This window comes from Phyllobates terribilis, unplaced genomic scaffold (assembly GCF_046119375.1).
Source record: "Phyllobates terribilis strain yellow unplaced genomic scaffold, ASM4611937v1 Scaffold_2__4_contigs__length_985480577, whole genome shotgun sequence".
NCBI classification, from domain to species: Eukaryota; Metazoa; Chordata; class Amphibia; order Anura; family Dendrobatidae; genus Phyllobates; species Phyllobates terribilis.
Window position 1 is genome coordinate 323,858,567 of NW_027362762.1, and position 23,254 is coordinate 323,881,820.

At 43.4% G+C, this 23,254-nt stretch overlaps 1 protein-coding gene across 1 annotated transcript; it reads left to right on the forward strand.

Annotated features, from left to right (window-relative positions):
- Positions 1–2,692: 2,692 nt before the first annotated feature.
- LAMP1 (lysosomal associated membrane protein 1) lies at positions 2,693–22,843 on the forward strand. The gene is made up of 9 exons (XM_073664409.1): positions 2,693–2,920; positions 13,484–13,605; positions 15,189–15,405; positions 15,486–15,647; positions 18,205–18,389; positions 19,948–20,067; positions 20,690–20,756; positions 20,863–21,033; positions 21,893–22,843. Exons 1-9 carry the CDS (start codon positions 2,875–2,877, stop codon positions 22,030–22,032), a joined length of 1,230 nt encoding a protein of 409 aa, XP_073520510.1. The 5' UTR covers positions 2,693–2,874; the 3' UTR covers positions 22,033–22,843.
- The last annotated feature ends 411 nt before the right edge of the window (positions 22,844–23,254 follow it).

Consider the following 23,254-nt stretch of genomic DNA (forward strand, 5'->3'; position numbering starts at 1 on the left):
CCATAGTACTGCACACTGCTATATGTGATACCTCAGTACAGCACACTGCTATATGTGATACCTCAGTACTGCACACTGCTATATGTGATACCACAGTACTGCACACTGCTATATGTGATACCTCAGTAGAGCACACTGCTATATGTGATACCTCAGTACTGCACACTGCTATATGTGATACCTCAGTACTGCACACTGCTATATGTGATACCTCAGTACTGCACACTGCTATATGTGATACCTCAGTAGAGCACACTGCTATATGTGATACCTCAGTACTGCACACTGCTATATGTGATACCTCAGTACTGCACACTGCTATATGTGATACCTCAGTACAGCACACTGCTATATGTGACACCCCTGTACTGCACACTGCTATATGTGATACCACAGTACTGCACACTGCTATATGTGATACCTCAGTAGAGTACACTGCTATATGTGATACCTCAGTACTGCACACTGCTATATGTGATACCTCAGTACTGCACACTGCTATATGTGATACCTCAGTACAGCACACTGCTATATGTGACACCCCTGTACTGCACACTGCTATATGTGATACCACAGTACTGCACACTGCTATATGTGATACCTCAGTAGAGCACACTGCTATATGTGATACCTCAGTACTGCACACTGCTATATGTGATACCTCAGTAGAGCACACTGCTATATGTAATACCTCAGTACTGCACACTGCTATATGTGATACCTCAGTAGAGCACACTGCTATATGTGATACCTCAGTAGAGCACACTGCTATATGTGACACCTCAGTAGAGCACACTGCTATATGTGACACCTCAGTAGAGCACACTGCTATATGTGACACCCCTGTACTGCACACTGCTATATGTGATACCACAGTACTGCACACTGCTATATGTGATACCTCAGTAGAGTACACTGCTATATGTGATACCTCAGTACTGCACACTGCTATATGTGATACCTCAGTACTGCACACTGCTATATGTGATACCTCAGTACAGCACACTGCTATATGTGACACCTCTGTACTGCACACTGCTATATGTGATACCACAGTACTGCACACTGCTATATGTGATACCTCAGTAGAGCACACTGCTATATGTGATACCTCAGTACTGCACACTGCTATATGTGATACCTCAGTAGAGCACACTGCTATATGTGATACCTCAGTACTGCAAACTGCTATATGTGATACCTCAGTACTGCACACTGCTATATGTGATACCTCAGTACTGCACACTGCTATATGTGATACAATAGTACAGCACACTGTTATATGTGATACCCCAGTACTGCACACTGCTATATGTGATACCATAGTACAGCACACTGCTATATGTGATACCTCAGTACAGCACACTGCTATATGTGATACCATAGTACAGCACACTGCTATATGTGATACCTCAGTACTGCACACTGCTATATGTGATACCTCAGTACAGCACACTGCTATATGTGATACCATAGTACTGCACACTGTTATATGTGATACCTCAGTACTGCACACTGCTATATGTGATACCTCAGTACTGCACACTGCTATATGTGATACCATAGTACTGCACACTGCTATATGTGATACCTCAGTACAGCACACTGCTATATGTGATACCTCAGTACTGCACACTGCTATATGTGATACCACAGTACTGCACACTGCTATATGTGATACCTCAGTACTGCACACTGCTATATGTGATACCTCAGTACAGCACACTGCTATATGTGATACCTCAGTACTGCACACTGCTATATGTGATACCACAGTACTGCACACTGCTATATGTGATACCTCAGTAGAGCACACTGCTATATGTGATACCTCAGTACTGCACACTGCTATATGTGATACCTCAGTACTGCACACTGCTATATGTGATACCTCAGTAGAGCACACTGCTATATGTGATACCTCAGTACTGCACACTGCTATATGTGATACCCCAGTACTGCACACTGCTATATGTGACACCCCTGTACTGCACACTGCTATATGTGATACCACAGTACTGCACACTGCTATATGTGATACCTCAGTAGAGCACATTGCTATATGTGATACCTCAGTACTGCACACTGCTATATGTGATACCCCAGTACTGCACACTGCTATATGTGATACCACAGTACTGCACACTGCTATATGTGATACCTCAGTAGAGCACATTGCTATATGTGATACCTCAGTACTGCACACTGCTATATGTGAAACCTCAGTAGAGCACACTGCTATATGTGATACCTCAGTACTGCACACTGCTATATGTGATACCTCAGTAGAGCACACTGCTATATGTGATACCTCAGTAGAGCACACTGCTATATGTGACACCTCAGTAGAGCACACTGCTATATGTGACACCTCAGTAGAGGACACTGCTATATGTGACACCTCAGTAGAGCACACTGCTCTGTTACACTGTAGAACAATGTGTATTTCTTCTGTCTATAATTGCTATACACCCCTTATTTGTAACTACAGAGTGTAATTGGACGCTTTTGTGGAGAGCTTCCAGTGCAATATGAAGCAGGTGGGGCGAGTTTCTAACGTGTTATTCTTTTGTGCCTTCACTCATGGGCCATTTTGGCGACTCTACAATGTATAGTGCTGCACAGATAGGACTCCGGTAAGATGGCGGCGGTAGCGCCCGGACATCCCGAGCTGACGCCCTCTGTCTTATAAACAGAAGTGCTCGCGTCTTGTGATAGATGACGTCATTGCATGTGACTACAGTGTGAGGCGAGCTCTTCCTCGTACCGGACTGTGCGGCTCTCGCTGATTCCCGTGAGGCCCGGGCCGCCAGAGCTGAAGACAGGAGCGAGCGCTGAACCCAGGAGGCGGACGAGGTGCTGTGTGCGGACATCATGACGAGGCTCGGGGAGGCCGCGCTGGGCATTGCGCTGCTGCTCGGTAAGTGCTCGGTATCCGGCTCCGCCATGGTGGTGCTTGTAGCTGTACGTCTTTGCGTGTCCGCCATTGTCCTCTTCCGTCATGAATCCTGCGCCGGGGTCCAGCAATCTATATGTGACTGATAACGGGGATCAATAGCTTCTGTGCAGCTCTAGATCTCGGATTTGATGTGTATATCAGTAGCCTGTACTGTGCTGCACAGGGCGGCAGCCGGGGGTCCCAGCACACCCCTGTATAAGCCCCTGGGTCAGCCATTGTCTATGGCGGCACATGATGGGTGGCCCTGGGAGTTCCGCCGGGTACTAGCTCTGCTGGCGGCCATTGAGACTCCCCACAGGCCTGTGTGATACTAGGGAGCAGCTAGCCCTGTATCCATCCCCATGCAGTCTGCCATTACTGCCCCTAGTGGCCGGGCCTGCCACAGGCTGACTGCTGGGACTGTAAAGAACCCTTTCCTATATAGTTGTGTATATACTAGGTGTCCCCACTTTGTAAGGCGATAACTATGAGCCAGCGCCATTACCCCCCACTCTGGAGTAATACACTGAAGCTGGGGGCAGGGCAGGCAGACGCCCTGCTGCAGCCATCTGGCACCTGTGTGTGAGGGGCAGTAGTGTACAGGGCGGAGCCTGCCTGATGGCTGTGGATGAGGCCGGCCTGGGTGCTGCTGTGGTTCCCTGCAGATCTGTATGCAGCCAGCTCCCTCTAGAGGCAGTGACTATGTGGAGCACATCTGCACATGTAACGGTCCTGGTGTGAACGCTGGCGCTGGTTAGTCCACTGTATCTTACTCTGGAAATAGTTAGGAGTGAGAAAATATCATTTGGGATCTATGTTTCACTTCTGAATGACTCTGTTCATTTTATTATACATTGGGAAAAAATTGGTATAAATTCTATATTTTTTTTACATTATTTCTTATGTTTAGTTCCTTTTGGGGATTTGAACCTGCCTTTTTAATTGCTTGTACTAATGGGAACTCTTCAGTATTGCAGTACGTTGTCCAAATAACAGTCTCCTTTTGAAGCATAGCAGCGGTGGGGGTGCTGTACCTAACACCACAACAGGATCATGCTACTTAAACAGTAACCAAATGTTTTTTTTGTACCTTTTGATTGCCAGAAGATCAGTAGGTACCAGATTATGAGACCCCCTTTCCTCATAATGCTCAAAATACCCCATAAGTGTGCAGGTCAGTAGACAGCAGAGTCTATGCTTATGAATCCATGCCATACTCTATGCATGCACAGACTGTGTGCACTCCTGTATTGTTCTCAGGGGTGGGTTTTATTGGTGGGGAACTGGCAATTAAATTCACAAAAACCTCTATCTTATTCTTAGATGCTGCTGTCGGCTATTGAAAACTGCTTTTAAAGGGAGTCTGCTATCATGATTTTGTAACCCTACCTGAGAGTGGCATTTTGTAGACACACAGACCTTGATTATAGATATGTCTAACTTCTTGCTGCAGTTTTGCCACAGTTTTATCTGCTGCTGCCCTAACAGTTCCACTGATTGGAAGCTTTCTGCCTATCCCTAGTGTACATGGAAAGCTACCAATCTGCTGGGGGTGGAATTATACAGAGGTCATGAATATGGGACTACCGAGCAGCAGGTTTACTAGTCCTGTACTGATTTCCTGCTGATAACAGTGACTTTATCAAAGCTATGGCAAGCAGCCCAGTAAGTGGCACATAGCTGGAATCAGTGTCTCTGTCACTACAATATTCTCTGAGCAGATTAGGTTGCAAAAATCTGCCTTTACTTTAAAGGGAACATGTCACCAGTTTTGTCCTATATAAACTAAAACTATCAACCAACCCCTCCCTCCCCCCCACCCGGCTGCTACTCACCGGCCTCATTCTTTAATTGACAGTGTGGATGACGTTGGGCATCATCCACATCAATTAAAGGAGGATGGTGAGCAACAGCCGGGGGGAGAGATGGAGAGGCCCGAAACCATGCCCATCTGACTGACCCGATTACCATACAGTATGGGAGAAATGTAAAAAGCTTTTTTTGGGGGGTGTCTACATGTGGAGTCAGGGGTTTATGTAAGCCAGGGCTGTGGAGTCTGTAAGCCAAACCTCCAACTCAGACTCCTCAATTTCCACGACTCCCTCATACATGGCTCATGTTTAAGTGATAAATTTCCTGGATCACAGATTCATCTCAGCTAAAAGTCTAGACCCTTAGATCAGGACTAGGACAGACATTTATAGGACATTTCATAACTTTCCCAAATGCTTATGAAAAAATATTCCCCACAAACTGCATTGAACTACTGTACCCAATTTATTGTATATTTTAGGAGTTAGTCTGTGTCTATTTTATACCGAATCCAACTCCACAGCCTTGACATAAGCATTTATGGAATGCAGCACAGGTGCTGAATAAGGTGATAGTTTTTAGTTCATATAGGACAAAACTGGTGACAGGTTCCCTTTAAGTGCTTAAACGGAAAGGAATAGAGCTATTACAGATCGCTGCTGTTAGAAGCAGGTGCTGGCTGTATAACACAGTTGGCACATGCCTATATGACACAAGCTCTGATCCTGAGCCTACATCCATCGCTAGGACATATTTTTTTCCCTGGGAGCCTTCCCCTAGCAATCACCAGTCATAACCGCGCACGGATCCATGCTTTGATAGAATAAGACTTTCGACTAGTGATGAGCGAGTATGTTCTGTTAACCCTTTCGGCGAGTATGCTCGGGCCGAGTAGTTATAGCTGCTCAGTGATATGGTTGAATCGCTCCCGTGTGCATGATTTGCGACTGTTTGATAACTTTAATACATGTGAGGAATGTGTAAGAAATAGACATTCCTCACATGTACTAAAGCTGTCAAACAGTTGCGATTCAACCATATCACCGAGCAGCTGTAACTACTCGGTGCTCTCCCCGAGCATACTCGCCGAAAGGATTAACAGAACATACTCGCTCATCGCTACTTTCGAGACGTTTTTACATAATGAGGAGATTCAGGTTATTTCCATTGTAGACCTAAAAATAAAAAAGTCACACAATGCACCTGGGCATATAAAGCGCAATATAAAAGTATAATATTGGATGTGTAATTCTACAGACTTTACTAGCGATCATCTAGCCTTGCCTTTACTCTTAGTCACAGTAAACGGCCATAATGAGTTGCTCAGTGGGTAAGACTTGCTGACTTCGGTAACGGGTGTATTCCACTAAATGAATTCCGCGCATCTTCTCAGCGATGGGCACCTCACCAGATATGCTACTGCGGTCAGACACTAGAGTAACTAATCTGAGGTAAGCTTTGCCACCGAAGTGAGTAACTTGTAAAGTCAGCGAGCGCTGCCCCTCCCATCCATGCTTCCCCACTATGGCTGAGCTGCGCAGGACTGGTATGAAAATGCCAAGTCACAAAGCTTTTGTGGAGCTTTGCATTGCACAACCATTTTCTTTTCAATGTGTTTTTCTGCTGTAAAACTGTCATAAACACTGAGCATCAGCCCCTAAATGCTTGGTCCATGCAGCAGTGCTGAGGGGCGGTTGTAGTGTGGTCTGGGCAAGTAATATCAGAAGGAACAGAGGTGGAACATGGCTGATAACCATTGTTAGGGTCCGTGCCCACGATGCGTTTTTCAAGCGTTAATGTTGCGGAATTTTTGCAGCGTAAACGCTTGGGAATCGCTTAGTAATCCTTCCCCCATGGTCCCCAATGAAATTCTGCAATTTCAATGCCCATGCTGTGGACTTTTCCACAGCGTTTTTGATGTGCGGAAAAATCTGCAGCATATCCATTATTTGTGTGTTTACGCATGTGGAATTGCCATCTACAATGCATTAGAAAACGCAAGGCAATTCCGCATGTGCAAAATGCGTGTCAAATTCCGCACGCGTTTTTCCGGGCAAGGAGATGCGGAAATTTTCTGCATCGTGGGCACGTAGCCTAACTTCTGGTCCCCTATAGGTGATCCTTGGGAGTTTAAAGGGAGTCTGTCAGCACAGAATGGCTGTTCAAATCAAGTACAGGAGCTCAGTGGATCATGGCGGGGTCAAACATTTAGGTACACCTTCCCAACTGCTGGTTTTCCATCTATCTCTGCCCCACTCTATTTTTGATTGACATTCTGGCTTTATAGAGACAGAGATGGAAGGTGTAGTTGAATGTTTGGTCACACCATGATGCACTGAGCGCCTGTACTTGGTTTGCACAGTCATTCTTTGCTGACAGTCCTTTTTTAAATCCTTCTTTTTAAAAGCTTTATCATTGTGGCATTTTAGGCAAAAAAGATCACTGTTTAGTTCAGGTGTCCGATGAAGCAGATTACCACAGGGGTTAGGTACATAGATGGGATTGGATACTTTCCAGTGTCCATACTGCACATGCATAGGTGGATTATAATGGGGGCAATATGGGCTACCGCCCGGGGCCCTGAGGCTCCACGGGGCCCATGAATTGCGGCCATTATAATGCGAATTTTTTTTCGGTCACTGCCGTTCTGGCCGAAGGTTTAGATGATCACCGCTGCGGGCCCGCAGCTGTAGGCTTTTTGAATCATACTGTGTCGCCCCGCCCTGCCAGTGCCACATGACGCTCCCACCTGGCCGCCGCGGCTGTATATTCACTAGCACGGGCGTGCAGTTTAAATGCTGTTGGTACCGCCCTGCCTGATGTCATGTGGTAGGGCGGTCCCAACATCATTTAAATTTCCCGCCGGCGCTAGTGCGTATACAGGGCTGCATGATGCAGCCAGCATGTCTGTGAGTGGCTGCTTTGAACTTTGGGACCGCCCTGCCACACGACGTCAAGCAGGGCGGTCCCAAAGTTCAAAGCAGCCACTCAGACACACGCTGCATCACGCAGCCGCTCCCATCCGACCAGCTGCAGATCCACTGGGGCAGGCAGTTTTAATGATGCTGGGACCGCCCTGCCACATGACGTCAGGCAGGGCCCAGCTTACACAGGGGCGTGGCATACAGGCAGACAGTGGCGGGGGGGCCCCGGACCGCTCCCCCAGCTGCGGTGCACGGCTGCTACTTCTTCTTCGGCCCGGCCAGCACTGCAGCAGTTAACTTCCCTGTGCTGGCCCGGACGCGTCACAGCTAGGAGACGCGTCACTGCTGCAGCCTGCATCGGAGAGGAGCAGGAGGACTGGAGCCGAGCTGGGGGATGGTGTGTGTGTGTGTGTGTGTGTGTGTGTGTGGACATAATTGTGTGATGTCTGTTTATATGTATTTTTGTGTTTCAAATGTGTTTATGCGTATATGTTTGTGTGCGCGTGACTGCGTGCAGCCTACTGCTGTGTATTGATGGCGCCGTGCGGTCCCCCGCTGTGTATTGATGGCGCCGTGCGGTCCCCCGCTGTGTATTGATGGCGCCGTGCGGTCCCCCGCTGTGTATAGATGGCTACGTGTGCTCCATATTGAGTCATACAATTAATGTAAGGCTGTGTGCCCACGATGCAGAAATGCTCCGGATTTTTTTGAGCGTTTCTGCATCTCCCTGGCAGAAAAAACGCATGCGGATTGTACATGCGTTTTCCTGCCAGGGACATGCGGATGTGAAGCGTTCTTCACTTGCATTTCCGCATGCGGGTTGACAAGCGCTTTCCAAGCGATTTTTATCATCACTTGGAAAGTGCTTGACAACTTGGTCACAGTATATAAATCCATGAAACCGGCATGGATTTATATAGTGTGACCGTAAAAGAATGGTAAATATATACTCACCTTCTGTTGGCCTGCCGACGTCAGCGGTCGCGTGACCCCGTCGCATGACTAAATGATGTCACGGCAGGTCCTTTTCAGACCATCGCGAGCTGCTGGTAAGCCAGGACGCATCGGATAAAGACGCCGGGGGCCATTAGAAGGTAAGTATAATATTTATTTTTTATTTTATTCTTTTTTTACAGGTTCTATGGTACCCGGGTCCTGAGGAGAGTCTCCTCTTCTCCAAACCCAGGTACCATCCGCACATTGAAACGCATGTATTCCGCATGTGCACATGTAGTGATGCGGATGTCATGCGTTCCGATGCAAGTCAATGGCGGCGAAAACGCCGCACTTCCGCAAAATAATTGGTAATGCTGCGGAATTTTCTGCAATGATCCGCAGCGGAAATTTCCGCAGAATGTGCATAGCACATGCGGATTATCATTTGGGGACATGGCAGACCTTCTACCATGCGTCTAAGTGTTTCTGCAGCGGAATTGCTGCTGCGGAAACGCTTAAACACATCGTGGGCACACAGCCTAAAACTTTTTATTATAATTAATATTGTGCCAAATTAATTTCACGTGATCTATCACAGGGGATCATGTGACATGTGATGCATCGGGTGAGGGGGGGGGGGCACACACCTTCTAAACTGCCCGGGGCCCTTGCTACTCTTAATGCACCCCTGTGCACATGGTATACAAGCAAACAGGTGCAGTCCTGCTCACCTTACTGGAGGCTTTCAATGATTCTCAGTATGGAAAATGCCACTCCTGTCCCTTGTTGCCAAGCACTGCATTACAACTGATTCTTGATTGAAGTATTTTAAGAACTTTTATTCCATATCATAAAGGCAGTCTGAAACCACATATTGCTTGGATTTGAGTGCTAATTTTTATCTGAAACATGTAGGAAACTACATCATGCTTGTATTTACTGTCGGTGCCAATTTTTACAATGTGGAATAATCTTTTTGAAATCTTAATAAAGGATCTGCTTGTAAATCTTGTTTTTGTTGTACATGGTATAAAACCAGCACTCTTACTCGGGGATTACGTAATCCCCATCATGCGAGTAGAAGGGTCTATGGCCCCTACACAGTATAAGGAGACTGCCCTGACTCTGTGCAGTTATTACTCAGCAGGTAGATTGTGCGGACATCTGGCACTGAGCGGGTTTCCTCCTTGCCCTGTGGCATCCCCTCCTAGCTGCGGTAGACATGACCTGTTGTGTAATGTTTACAACCTCTTCTCTTCCTTGTTTCATAAAACCGGTTTACCTGGAGGATTCTCATCTTGTGGTGACGGAGAACAAAAGCTCGCCCTGGGAAGTATAGGAGCCTGCCCCACCTAATCCTCATCTCAGCAGGGCATTACATGGCATCCATTTACTCCATAGCAACTCTTCACTAACTGAAGGCAGTCCTGACCCTAAACTGGAGGGGAGAAGACAGCTGGCTGATCTAAAGGGGCATCTGTGCTGGGGAAGCTGCCAATAGGTCATCATGGTGCCTGTAGTAACACATGTGTTACATAAATCCCATTGTAATAAAAGGATCCAGCAGAATAGGAGCTCCTTTTCTTTTTGTACTGTCACTTGTGAAGTGTTGTGAATCTAAGCATGAACCCCTCTGATCTATTACATTCATATGTTGTAAGAGATGGTGTGTCTGAATCTGGCTGATAATCTGATCAGTGCTAATATCAGGTACATGTAAATACTAAAGAGAATTTTCTCATTGTTCCGAGGCCTTTTAGGCCTCTTTCCCTGGATGTTCAGCTAGTCACTAGTGAGCACAGTATGTTTTGTAGTGGCTGATCTGGGTATTGCACTTCACTCAAACTGAATGGAGCGGCCGTACTGGGCACAGGCACTACAAAATGTACAGTACTCTGCACTGGCCCCTTCCATCAGCTGATGAGTGGGTTCTGGGAAACCCCCACATCTTATTTTGCGAGCTGAGCATAAATTAAGCCATCAATCCTACGGTCTCAAACTACCTTTAAAAGGGAATGTCACCAGGTTTTTGCTATGTAATCTGACCTTTGCATGAGGTAGGGACAGGGACCCTGGTTCCAGTGATGTATCGATAGGTGCAGCAGTTATGATTGAATCACTGTTTTCTCTGCTGCAGAGCTTGTACTGCTGAGCCCGATATAACCCCACCCAAACTCCTGATTGGCAGCTTTGTGTACATTGTATAGTGACAGAGCTGCTAATCGGTGGTGGGGGTGTAATATGGAGGCACATAGCAGCTTGTCCTGTAGTGATAATCTCTAGCTGATCGTTGATTGTATTGAAACAGCAAAACAGCTTATTAAAGGTCTTGTCCAGGACTATATTTTTTTTACTATGGGCCTAAAAACATATATATATATATATATATATATATATATATATATATATATATATATATATATATATATATATATATATATATATATATATAATAGTATAGTACAGGCCAAAAGTTTGGACAAACCTTCTCATTTAAAGATTTTTCTGTATTTTCATGACTATGAAAATTGTACATTCACACTGAAGGCATCAAAACTATGAATTAACACATGTGCAATTATATACTTAATAAAAAAAGTGTGAAACAACTGAAAATGTCTTATATTCTAGGTTCTTCAAAGTAGCCACCTTTTGCTTTGATGACTGCTTTGCACACTCTTGGCATTCTCTTGATAATCTTCAAGAGGTAGTCACCGGAAATGGTCTTCCAACAATCTTGAAGGAGTTCCCAGAGATACTTGGCACTTGTTGGCCCTTTTGCCTTCACTCTGCGGTCCAGCTCACCCCAAACCATCTCGATTGGGTTCAGGTCTGGTGACTGTGGAGGCCAGGTCATCTGGCGTAGCACCCCATCACTCTTCTTCTTGGTCAAATAGCCGTTACACAGCCTGGAGATGTGTTTGGGGTCATTGTCCTGTTGAAAAATAAATGATGGTCCAACTAAACGCAAACCGGATGGAATAGCTTGCCGCTGCAAGATGCTGTGGTAGCATGCTGGTTCAGTATGCCTTCAATTTTGAATAAATCCCCAACAGTGTCACCAGCACAGCACCCCCACACCATCACACCTCCTCCTCCATACTTCACGGTGGGAACCAGGCATGTAGAGTCCATCCGTTCACCTTTTCTGTGTCGCACAAAGACACAGTGGTTGGAACCAAAGATCTCAAATTTGGACTCCTCAGACCAAAGCACAGATTTCCACTGGTCTAATGTCCATTCCTTGTGTTCTTTAGCCCAAACAAGTCTCTTCTGCTTGTTGCCTGTCCTTAGCAGTGGTTTCCTAGCAGCTATTTTACCATGAAGGCCTGCTGCACAAAGTCTCCTCTTAACAGTTGTTGAAGAGATGTGTCTGCTGCTAGAACTCTGTGTGGCATTGACCTGGTCTCTAATCTGAGCTGCTGTTAACCTGCGATTTCTGAGACTGGTGACTCGGATAAACTTATCCTCAGAAGCAGAGGTGACTCTTGGTCTTCCTTTCCTGGGGCGGTCCTCATGTGAGCCAGTTTCTTTGTAGCGCTTGATGGTTTTTGCAACTGCACTTGGGGACGCTTTCAAAGTTTGCCCAATTTTTCGGACTGACTGACCTTCATTTCTTAAAGTAATGATGGCCACTCATTTTTCTTTACTTAGTTGCTTTTTTCTTGGCATAATACAAATTCTAACAGTCTATTCAGTAGGACTATCAGCTGTGTATCCACCAGACTTCTGCACAACACAACTGATGGTCCCAACCCCATTTATAAGGCAAGAAATGCCACTTATTAAACCTGACAGGGCACACCTGTGAAGTGAAAACCATTTCCGGTGACTACCACTTGAAGCTCATCAAGAGAATGCCAAGAGTGTGCAAAGCAGTCATCAAAGCAAAAGGTGGCTACTTTGAAGAACCTAGAATATAAGACATATTTTCAGTTGTTTCACACTTTTTTGTTAAGTATATAATTCCACATGTGTTAATTCATAGTTTTGATGCCTTCAGTGTGAATGTACAATTTTCATAGTCATGAAAATACAGAAAAATCTTTAAATACGAAGGTGTCCAAACTTTTGGTGTGTGTATATATGTATATGTGTATATATATATATGTATATATATATATGTGTGTATATATATATATATATATATATATATATATATATATATATATATATATATATATATATATATATATATATATATATATATATATATATATATATATATATATATTATATATTTTTCTGATATCCCCTTTAAATGACACATCACTGCAATCGGGCTCTGTGCCCCTACATCATGGTGCGCTCAGATTTCATAGCAAAAACGTGCTGACAAATTCTCTAGTTATGAGTGTGCTTTTAATTTGTATTGAGTGAATGGGCTCAGATAACGTGTTATCCGAGTATCTTCGGCGTGCTCGGATAAGATGTTTGCCTCCCTGCGGCTGCACGTTTTGTGGCGGCAGTCAGACGCAGCACATGCAGCGAGTACCTAACAGTCAATCCCCTCATGCTCAGATAGCACGTTATCTGAGCATGTTCGCTCATTAGTACTCTAAATGTGTAAATTTTTCTGGGATCTTTTATTTTTTTTCCTTTATCATTCCATTCACAGCCATTGATTAGTGCATGTAAAATGAAGTTTAAGGATAAATGGAGTTCAGTCTTTCCAGGATTGTACTCTATGCATTGAGTGTTGCGGCACAAGCCTTGGCATATGATGTAAAGTGCTACCGCCTCTTAATGCATATGTTTTGCTACAGTATAACTGACTCGTGCTGCATTATAGAGGAGCTGTTTAATCGCCAAGTAGTTATGACATGTTGTATTTCCACTGATTATTTCATGTGATTCTGTTTTTTTTTCTTAGGCATTTTCCAGTTTGGTAGCGGTGTAAGATTTGATGTGAAGGATGACAGCACTAAGACGAGCTGTATATTGGCCGACCTGTCCGTTAACTTTACAGTTGACTATAAGAGTGGAGAAAAACAGGTAATTTCCACAGGTCTTGCTTCTTTACATCTGCGGTTTACGTCTTCCATATGTGATCATTCTGTACTAAAAAGATTATCTTGTTAGCATCAAAGTTCTACATTTCAAGGAATCATTAACAAATTCCTGGGAAGGATTCATTCTTGCTTCAACTACTCTTAGACTGGCCATAGACTAAGTGATGTATGTCTACAGACCATTTTAGCTGCATTCATTGAGCTGTAAAAGGGTCATAAAAATCGCTGCAAAACACTCCAGCTTTTTTTTTTTATTATTTTTTTCCGGGTGGAAAAAAGTGCCCTATTTTTACAGACTGTCCAGTAATTTCTGAAGTGTTGGCGACCCTGGTTCTAAAGCGTCAATGCAGTGTAAGCAGGTAAGCTTGCACTAGATCGTAGCTGTGGAGGAGGGCAGCCGGCTGTCAGACTTCCCAGAGAAGATGCACATGGTTTTACTGTTCCCCAGCTCCATCTCTGTATACACAGAACTGAACCAGCGCTCTGTAAATGGATTAGGAAGCCTTAGCACGGACCTGACTATTTCCTCCTTAGGACCCTGTGCCCACTGGGTGCAGGGAGGGAACAGGAACTGCTGGGTCCTAGGAAATCCAGCAAGTTGGCTGAAATTTCCATGTAGCTAATACTGTCCACAGCTACAGGGGTTAATCAACAAAAAATAAACTAAAATTGACCAGAAAATTTAAGACCCATGTGTCTCAAGAGGCAAAACTTATGTACTGTAAATTTATTTATTTTTCATTTTTTTCTTGTCCAAATATTCATAAAGGCATATTAAAAGCGCATATTTGATGAAACCCAAAAAATGTGCCTGGTCAGGAAGGGGGCAAAAATGGATCAGCCTTGAACTGATTAAAGCAGATCTGTCACCAAACGGCAAACACAAACTATAGAGAGACCTGAAGAAAGTTTCTCTGCCTAATATATTAGAATGAGCATATAATCAGCTCTGGCTGCACTCATAAAATGCTAATTATGCAGCCGTTCAGACATGGATTTTCACAGTAAGTACACAAGCCTCATTAGATATCTACTGTAATTAAAAATCTGTGCACTTAGCATTGTGAAATGTGGAGACAAATCTGCTTTGTCACTTCCATTACGGGGGGGGCACCTTGTTTGACAGTTTTTATCTTTTGATGTTGCATACATTGTTGGCTGTGTTCTAAAGTTATAAACCGTCACACCCCCAAGTCAAACTAAATGTACAAATTAAAAAACCTCAACTTCCTACTGGTTTTGTCTCATCAAAAATCTTCCTTTGAGTCAGATCAGTCATTGCACAGAGTATCAGTGTTGGTAAAGGCAGCAGGAGGGTATGGGGGGGTGGGGTTTCGGGTCTCGCAACGTAAATATGACAGGGTAAAGATGGAGCTTTTCCATCATCCACCATGTCGGATTGTATATGAGCTCAGCCTGATGAGATGGATGAGCCTACAAGCAATGGTGTGTGTGTATATGCATTAATAATTGAGCAGTATAAATCTACAAACCATTCTATTTAGAAACCTAGGAATGAGGTTTATACTTCTGTTTTTCATTTAATGTTTTGTTTTTACTTTTTAGGTTAAATCATTGTTTGCATTACCTGACAGTGCAGTAACTGACCAGGCAAGTTCGTGTGGCAAGAATGGCACCTTACCACTTTTGGTCATTGCTTTTGCACCCGGCCACTCCCTCAGCATACAGTTTAATAAGTCTGACGCAGGATACCAAGTTGATAACCTTACATTTAGTTACAATCTCTCAGATCCAGTTTTGTTCCCAGATTCATCTGAAAATGGTGAGGATTGATTGGTCATCAACAGGTAAGAATCTAGAAATGTATTAATAATTAACACTTGTGTGTTGTGTACATTGCAGGTACCAAGCAAGTGTCCTCCAACAAAGCGGAAATATCTGCTAAAACCAACCAGTTCTACCAGTGCTCCAATCCGCACCTCGTCCGAATGGAAAATGTAAATGCATCATTCCATGATGTGAAGCTGCAAGCGTATCTAAATGCCAACAATTACAGCACAAATGGTACGGGAGACTCCATTTACACAATTTCACTGTTGCGATCTAGCAGAAAAATTAATTTAAGTAAATCCTGAGGTTCAGACTTCTAAAATTGTGTAGACTCGAAGGTGTTTTTTTTTTTCTTTTTTCTTTTTTTTTCTTTTTATACAGATGCAGACATTTATAATAAATCATTAAGAGGCCTTACTCAGTGCTGCTTTTGGTGCCGCCCCACAGTTGACAGCTGTATATGGCAGCTAACAACCTGCAGTACCAGCCCCGGACGGTTTTGTTACCAGTCGGTGCCAATTAACCTCTTAAATACTGTTGTCAATCACGACAGTGGTATCAAGGTGGTTAAGTGGGTGTTAAGACCCCCTTTGGCAGCATCGACCACCCCCGTGAGCATGAGTGCTGACTGTTGCCATGGTACCCTGAGGTCATATAGGGTCTGTTTTCTTGCATTATCCATTGTGGAAATTTCAGACTTGTGGCTAAAACCATTATTTTAGCAGCAAAATAATGTAATTTTCATTTTCACATCCACATTTTTAAACTGTTCTGTAAAGCATCTACTGGTTCAACAAGCTCAACACCTTCCTTGATGGGTCTGATTTTTAAAATGGGGTCACTTGTGGGCGTTTCTGCTGTTTTGGTACCTCATGGTGTCTGCAATCTATTCCAGCCAAACTTACATTTCATTTACAAAATATGGCTTCTTCCCTTCCGAGCCCTGCCGTGTGTCCAAACAACTTTTTGACTACAAGTGGGGTAACACACTGGGTTCCACTTATTTGTGTTACCTCTTGCTGGTAAAATTTAGGGCTAAAGCAACATTTTCATGAAAAAATATTTCAATACGACGACATAATGTTATCAATTTCTGTGTCGTACCTCTGGGTTCAAAATGCTCACTATACCCCTGGATAAAACCTTGAGGGGTGTAGTTTCCAAAATGGTGTCACTTGTTGGTTTCTGAGCACCTTGTGGGCTGTATAAATGTGACATCTATTTCAGCCAAATTTGTGTTACTCCTTCCTTTCTGTTTGAACAAACGGCAGGGCTCAAGTTTCTGACCACATGTTTGGTGCCAGCACACTCAGAAGAAACTGGGTAACAAATTATGGGGTTCATTTTGTCGTGCTGTTCCTTGCAAAAGTGAAAATTAAGGCTAAAGCAACGTTTTAGAGGAAAAGTTACAATTTTTTTTTCTATTCCCCTCTGCATTGCTTCCTCTCTAGCACCAGAATGGTTATATTTCCTGAAGTAGTGTTGAAGTATTTGAGGGGTGCTTTTTTTAAAATGGTATAATTTTTGGGCAGTGTCCAATATATTGGCCCCTCAAGGTCCATTTACATCTGAATAAGCCAGGTTTTGTAGGTTTCTTGAGAAAATTGCTGCTAAACTTTTAATCCTTTTTACATCCTAACAAAATAAAATGACATTTTAAAAATGATGCAGATGTGGCATAGACATATTGGAAATGGGATTTATTTTGCAAAGCATGACTAACTGGCTTAAGGATATAAAACTTGACAGTTTGAAAATTGCAAATGTTTCAACCTTTTGACCAAATATGTCTTGCATTTGTGAAAATATCGACCTAAAATAACTACTAACCTAAAGTACAATGTGTCACGAAAAAACAGTCTCCGAATCCCTGTGATACATTAAATGGAACCTGTCACATAGTTTTTTGCGATTAAACTAGCCACAGCCCGTTGTTAGCAGGGCTGTAGAGTCAGTAAGCCATACCACCGACTCCTCAATTTCCCTGACTCTGACTCCACAGCACTGGGCACTGGTGAGTACAGTGCAGCACAGGTTCATCCCAACTAAAAGCCTAAATCCTTAGATCAGTAACAGAACAAACATTTATAGGACACTGCACAACTTTCCCAAATTCGTATGAAAAGATTTACAGCACATCCTGCATTGTACTACTGTACCAAATGTTATTATATTTTGAACCATTTTATACCAACTCCACCAAAATGGACACACTCCACAGCCCTGGCTGTTAGTGATGTGCATCACTAACATGGTTTTCTCAAAGAAAAGCTCCCAGTATTGTTTAAAAAACACATTATATCATACACTCATTTTTACCTGTGTATCTTCTGCATCTAAATGTAAAATCTGCACATAAAACTCAGCATGCCCACAAGAGAAACTGAAGCACAGCGGGCAAGAGATTTCTATGATCCACTCATCCACTTTGCTGGAACTGTAAGACGTTCCTGGCACTGCATTAAAAACCCACTGTGGGCAGATAGCCTTATAGTCGGCTTTGATTGGTAAAATACCTGTCCATCACTTGCTTACATTATAGAGGTGCGTTCTTCCTTCAGTCACATAGAAAGTGAGTTAACATTTCTACATAATAATGGGAGCTGGGTTGAGCAGCAAAACCTTTTTGTATTGTGCTCTGCTCGGTGGTCCAGATCCATGAAACGAGGGTCACCCTGGATTCCAGGATGTAGCTTTACTTCTGACAATTGGTTCCAAAACTTTTCCTTTGTAGGGATAACTCAGAATTTGTCATCTAAAATTTAATGACCTTGTGTATATGTTTTTGTAGCTACTATTTGCAAAGAAGATGTTACTCCTACTGCCGCCCCCACGGCTGCACCCACTAGTGCACCAACTAACAACACAAAACCGGAGATTGGGAATTATAATATTACTGGAAAGGCTGGGCCCTGTTTATTGGCCAACATGGGGTTGCGACTAAATATCACCTACGTGAAAAAGGATAACAACAAGGTTGGTGCTTTTAGACTTGTAGATTTTTTTCACTGTATTAGTTCCCCTAGAGGACTTGAACCTGTGATCATCTGATTGCTTGTACTGTATACAACAATGTCACAGTATTGCCACATGTAGGAAAAATCACGGTGAAGCCCAACTACAAGGGTGTACAGTACACTTGTACCCCCATTGCCCTTATAAAGTACTTTTGCATTTAAGAATTTGACACTTCTCCTTTTAAGGCTTTGCTTGGGCACACACGCTCACCTTTCTACTGAATCTGTCTTTTCCATGGAGGTCTGTGGAGCCCAGATGAGGGACCCCTGCTAATGAGTTATCACAGGTCCTTCTTGAGATCTTTCTGAACTGTTCCTCTTTCAGTCTCCATGACAGATTACCATAAAACACTGCTGAAGATGTTTCCAGTTTTCCATCCTGCTGAGCTACTGTAGTAACTCGCATTGATTTCAGTCGGAGTTATGAAACAAGTATTGCTCAGATGAGCTTGACGGATTCTGTAGTTCCAACTCCAATGGTCTGAGCTGAATAGTTATTTTTTGACTCTGCCCTGAAAGTCTAAGATGGCATAAACCCTTTAAACAGATTGTCTTTACATAGACAAGCCTTGTCCAAATTCTTTAACAGCCATATGGACATCAAAGTGGGGTGCAGCTCAGAAATAGAGAGCCAGTGGAGTTGATTCTTGGGGCTCACTCACACTACGGTAGAACACTGCCGAGTGCTATGCGATAAAACATCACATAGCACTCGGACCAGTGTTATACTATGGGGCAGCTCACCTTTGCAATCTATTTTCTCATGCGTAAACAATCGCACGCACCCATACAAGTCTATGGGTGCGTGTGAAACATCGGACTGCACTCAGATGCTGTGAGCCAGTGTCATTGGCGTATTGCATATAACGCTCTCTCATCCGATGCTATATGCTAATGTGACCTTGGCCTTAAAGGGGTTCTCCAGGAATGTGATAAAATGGCAGCCCTTCCTACTCATGTCAAAATGGGTTGCGGTCCTGTGTCTCAACTGACACACTCGGCTGTATCATAAGCATGCGTACATTTGTGAGGTAAGAAGGACTGTGACAAAAGAAATCAATCTTCTCCTTGGCAGACTGAGTGCACAGAATAGTATCTCCACCCTTATGTTGCCGTGTGTGTAGTCAGCAGAGGATAAGATTGATTTCTTCTCATATCACAGCCCTTCTCCTAGGCTCATGTGCTTTATAGTACAGCTCTGGTGTCAGAAGCAGTGTTCAGACTGCAGCTAGTCCTGACGTGTGGCTAGTATGGCCTGGCGTTTTGAATTGCGTCCCTTGGCCGTTTTTATCATCTCTATTTATTTTTCTTGGAAGACCGCTTTAAGATGAATTTATGCATGCATTTCCCCACACAGTGACTTCACAACCAGTGATTTTCCCATCTGTTCTGTGTTCTATTCAAAGTTTTCTTGGCAGCTGATGACATTCATTTCTACACAGTGGCTGGTTACTTCATTGTCTATCTCTAATTAACTTACCTTCAGTTTCTTGTTTTTTTTTTTTTTTTCCCTCCAGACTTTTTATGAGTTCAATATTGATCCAAAGAAAGTCACTCCTAGTGGAACCTGCTCTAATGATTTTGCAACCCTAATACTTTCCTCTGATACAGCCAACATCTTGTTCAACTTTGTACTGGTAAGCATAAGGCCGTATTCACACTTGCTGCACATTCTGATAAACCCCATGCAACAAAACAGTCGTACAAAGCCTCATTGACGTGCAGCTGAGAAGATCTATGTTGATTTAAAGGCTTGCTGACAGTTCGCTGTAGATTTTCTGCAAATGTCACTATGCAGAGGGTAAAATCGACATGTAATACATGCAGCTGGGCATATTTACTGCTCTTGGTCAGATGGGCATTGTAATAAAGGAGTTTGTCTGGGAAAAAGTTTTAGTTAACCAAAGGCTTATAGATTTACATAATGGAGCTGTAATTCACCCTCCCCTCCAGTGTGGTCTCTTTAACGCTATTCTAGTCTTGGGCTGCTGTGCTGGCTGCACTTGTCATGTGCATTAACATGATCTCAATCAGCAATCAATGGTTTTATCAGTGACATTCATGTAGAATGCATGATTCGCTGCAGCAGTGATATCATGTCGACAACACATCAACAAAGGTGGTGGAGCCTGGGAAGGTGAGTAACCGCGCCCACTCTGTGTTAGTATGTATAAGCTTTTTGCTAACGAAAATGTTGAATATGCTGTCTGATATAAGATGTCTGTTCACAAATAACTTACTTATTTTGTTTTGTTTCAGAACACCACAGAAAGCAAATTTTACCTTGGTCATGTCCATGTGAACACAACTGTTGCAGAAGCGAAAGGTGACTTTTTTTTTTTTTCTTTCCTCCTTCCTGGCAATAGTTGATCTGCTTTAGGAAAGTATCCGGGCTCTTGATGTGTCTGTATAATGTGTATCTGTTTCTGTAGAGTCCAACTTCAGTATAGATAGCGGCAACGTCTCCTTCCTGAAGACTACAACTCACAAATCCTACAAGTGCAACGCGAAGCAGACTCTCCAGATTTCAGCCAACTTGTCCATTTACACCTACGACCTTCAAGTTCAGGCATTTGACATAGAAGGGAACAAATTTGGACCTGGTAAGAAGCCAATATGTATTGTATGTCCCTTATTTTAAGTGCCCCATAGGATGCGTAGGTAATTTTGCTAGGATCTGAGAGGGAAATTGTCCATGTTCATGAGCGCCCGTTGTGAGCTCAGTGCTGATATAAAGATATTTTGCCATGCTTAAAAATAACGGTCATCGTGTGGTGAGTAATTGTTATGCTGACGTGGCCATACGCATCTCAACCCATATTGGTCTTGATCGCTCATTCTCCAAATTTGGGGATGTGTGTTATCCAAATTGTAGCTGCGGTAGAGCAGGGTCGCTGCTGCCAGAGTTGGGTGATGGCTGTGGGCCCCACTCTGGTAGGACGAGGTGTTTGGCGGTGCGGGAGCTCCGCCTACATTTGGTGAAAGCCCGGAGCCCCACACTTTCCATAATTTTCTTCTATGCAGTGGATTCTGGGGAAAACCAGAGTCCACCGCATTGAAAAGAATGGATGGTGCTGGGCTCCGGTCGGTCATAAAATGTCAGCGGAGCCCCTGCAGTGCCGAACACCTCGTCCTACCAGCGTGGAGCCCACAGCCATCGCCCGACTCCTGCCGCTGCCGAACACCCCATCCTGCCACCTGAGACCCCGCCCTGCTTATGCCCCCCCACCCTACCCCCAGGTAAGCTACCGCAAAAGCTGATTGTAACACGCACCATTTTCTTAACTTTTTTGCCCTATTTTCCTCCCCAAAATTTGGGGTGTGTCTTATAATCCACAAAATATGGTAACTAGGTTGTAGAACAACGTGGCCTACATGTCTTCAGTGACGACTATGGACTATTGCTTGCCATTGTTAATTGCTGCAGTAGTTGAATAATGACCCTTCTGTTTGGTATGGCAGCGGTGGAGTGTGCAGAGGATCAGAATGGCATGTTGGTGCCCATCATCGTTGGAGCCGCGCTGGCTGGACTTGTTCTAATTGTGCTGATTGCCTATCTCATCGGCAGAAAGAGAAGTCACGCTGGATATCAAACAATATAATTGAAGCGTCTTGTGTAAAGTTACCACTAGCTCAGTACAGAATTGCAGTGAGCCTACTGCTCTGATTAGGGAGATTCCATTGTGTGGGACAGATTTCATGCAAATTGCTTCATAAGATATTTTGCTGTTTTTATTGTGAACTACCATTTAAAAAAAGAAGCATATACTGACTATGCACTGAGTATCATTTCCAGAAATTAAGCCTCAATTTTGTTTTTCCATGGGAAATTATTCATTATCAGAATAGGAGAAGCAAAATTCTTTTTAAACAGCGCAAAAAAACCCCTAAGTGTGAATGCACTACTTCTGCAACTAGTTCTTCGTACTTGCTCTGTATACACAAAGGGAAACTGTTCATTACTACATTTACTAAGTATTGCAGATCATCCTGCAGTTGTGATTTAAAGCTGAATGACTTGCATCTATCTAAAGGTAACATTTTGTAGTGTGGTTTTTTTTTTTTTTCGGTAATCATGATTTTCTCTGCCTGCTAGAGACCTCACTAAAGGCCACGCGGGGCATTAACCATGCACTACTTAAATTCTTTTAAATCTGGTTTGCTGTTCTGAAGGCTCTGCTTTTTCAGAGCAATTAATTTTCTAAAAAAATAAAATAAAACAAATTAAAGAATGGAAAATGGATGTGATGTTTTGTCTATTTTAGTTTGAAATGAGATTGGATGATATTTTTCTGCACATGTGTACAGTATAGATATGTAAATGCGAAATGCCTTGCTTAATGCCTGGTTGGGGTTGTACACTTAAGAAATGTTTGCATTGCCTTAACAATGCTAATAAATTTTTTTTCTTTACGGGTTTCCTTTTATTTCTTCTATGGGAATTCTTGCTGCACATCCACATGTATGCTGTATCAAAGCAAACACTTGAAAGTTGTACTACACTTTTTTTAATGTGGATTGATGATACTTAGTGTTGTGTCGACTTGCAATGACATGGCCGCTTTTTTCCATATACAGCTGCACACTTGTCTATGAGTTGTATAATATTTTAGCTCCTCTCCTTAAATAGAGCTAAGCAGCAGTAGAGCACACAACTTACAGAAACGTGACACCAGTTTTAGAAAAAAAAGCCATGTCTGTCCCATCCTGTAAAATTTATTTTGGAAAGTCTGCTTTTTCCACAACTCCACTGACTGCTCACAGAGCCTGTAATACCTTGCCCAGGAATACCCCTGGAAATGGGTAAAATTAGCACCTAAATCT

Excerpts from the sequence above, each read along its gene's own strand:
- LAMP1 (XM_073664409.1), top strand. The coding sequence starts at position 2,875 with ATGACGAGGCTCGGGGAGGCCGCGCTGGGCATTGCGCTGCTGCTCG. Across the intron at positions 15,406-15,485 it reads CCCAGATTCATCTGAAAATG|GTACCAAGCAAGTGTCCTCC; the intron begins GTGAGGATTGAT and ends TGTACATTGCAG. Across the intron at positions 15,648-18,204 it reads CAACAATTACAGCACAAATG|CTACTATTTGCAAAGAAGAT; the intron begins GTACGGGAGACT and ends ATGTTTTTGTAG.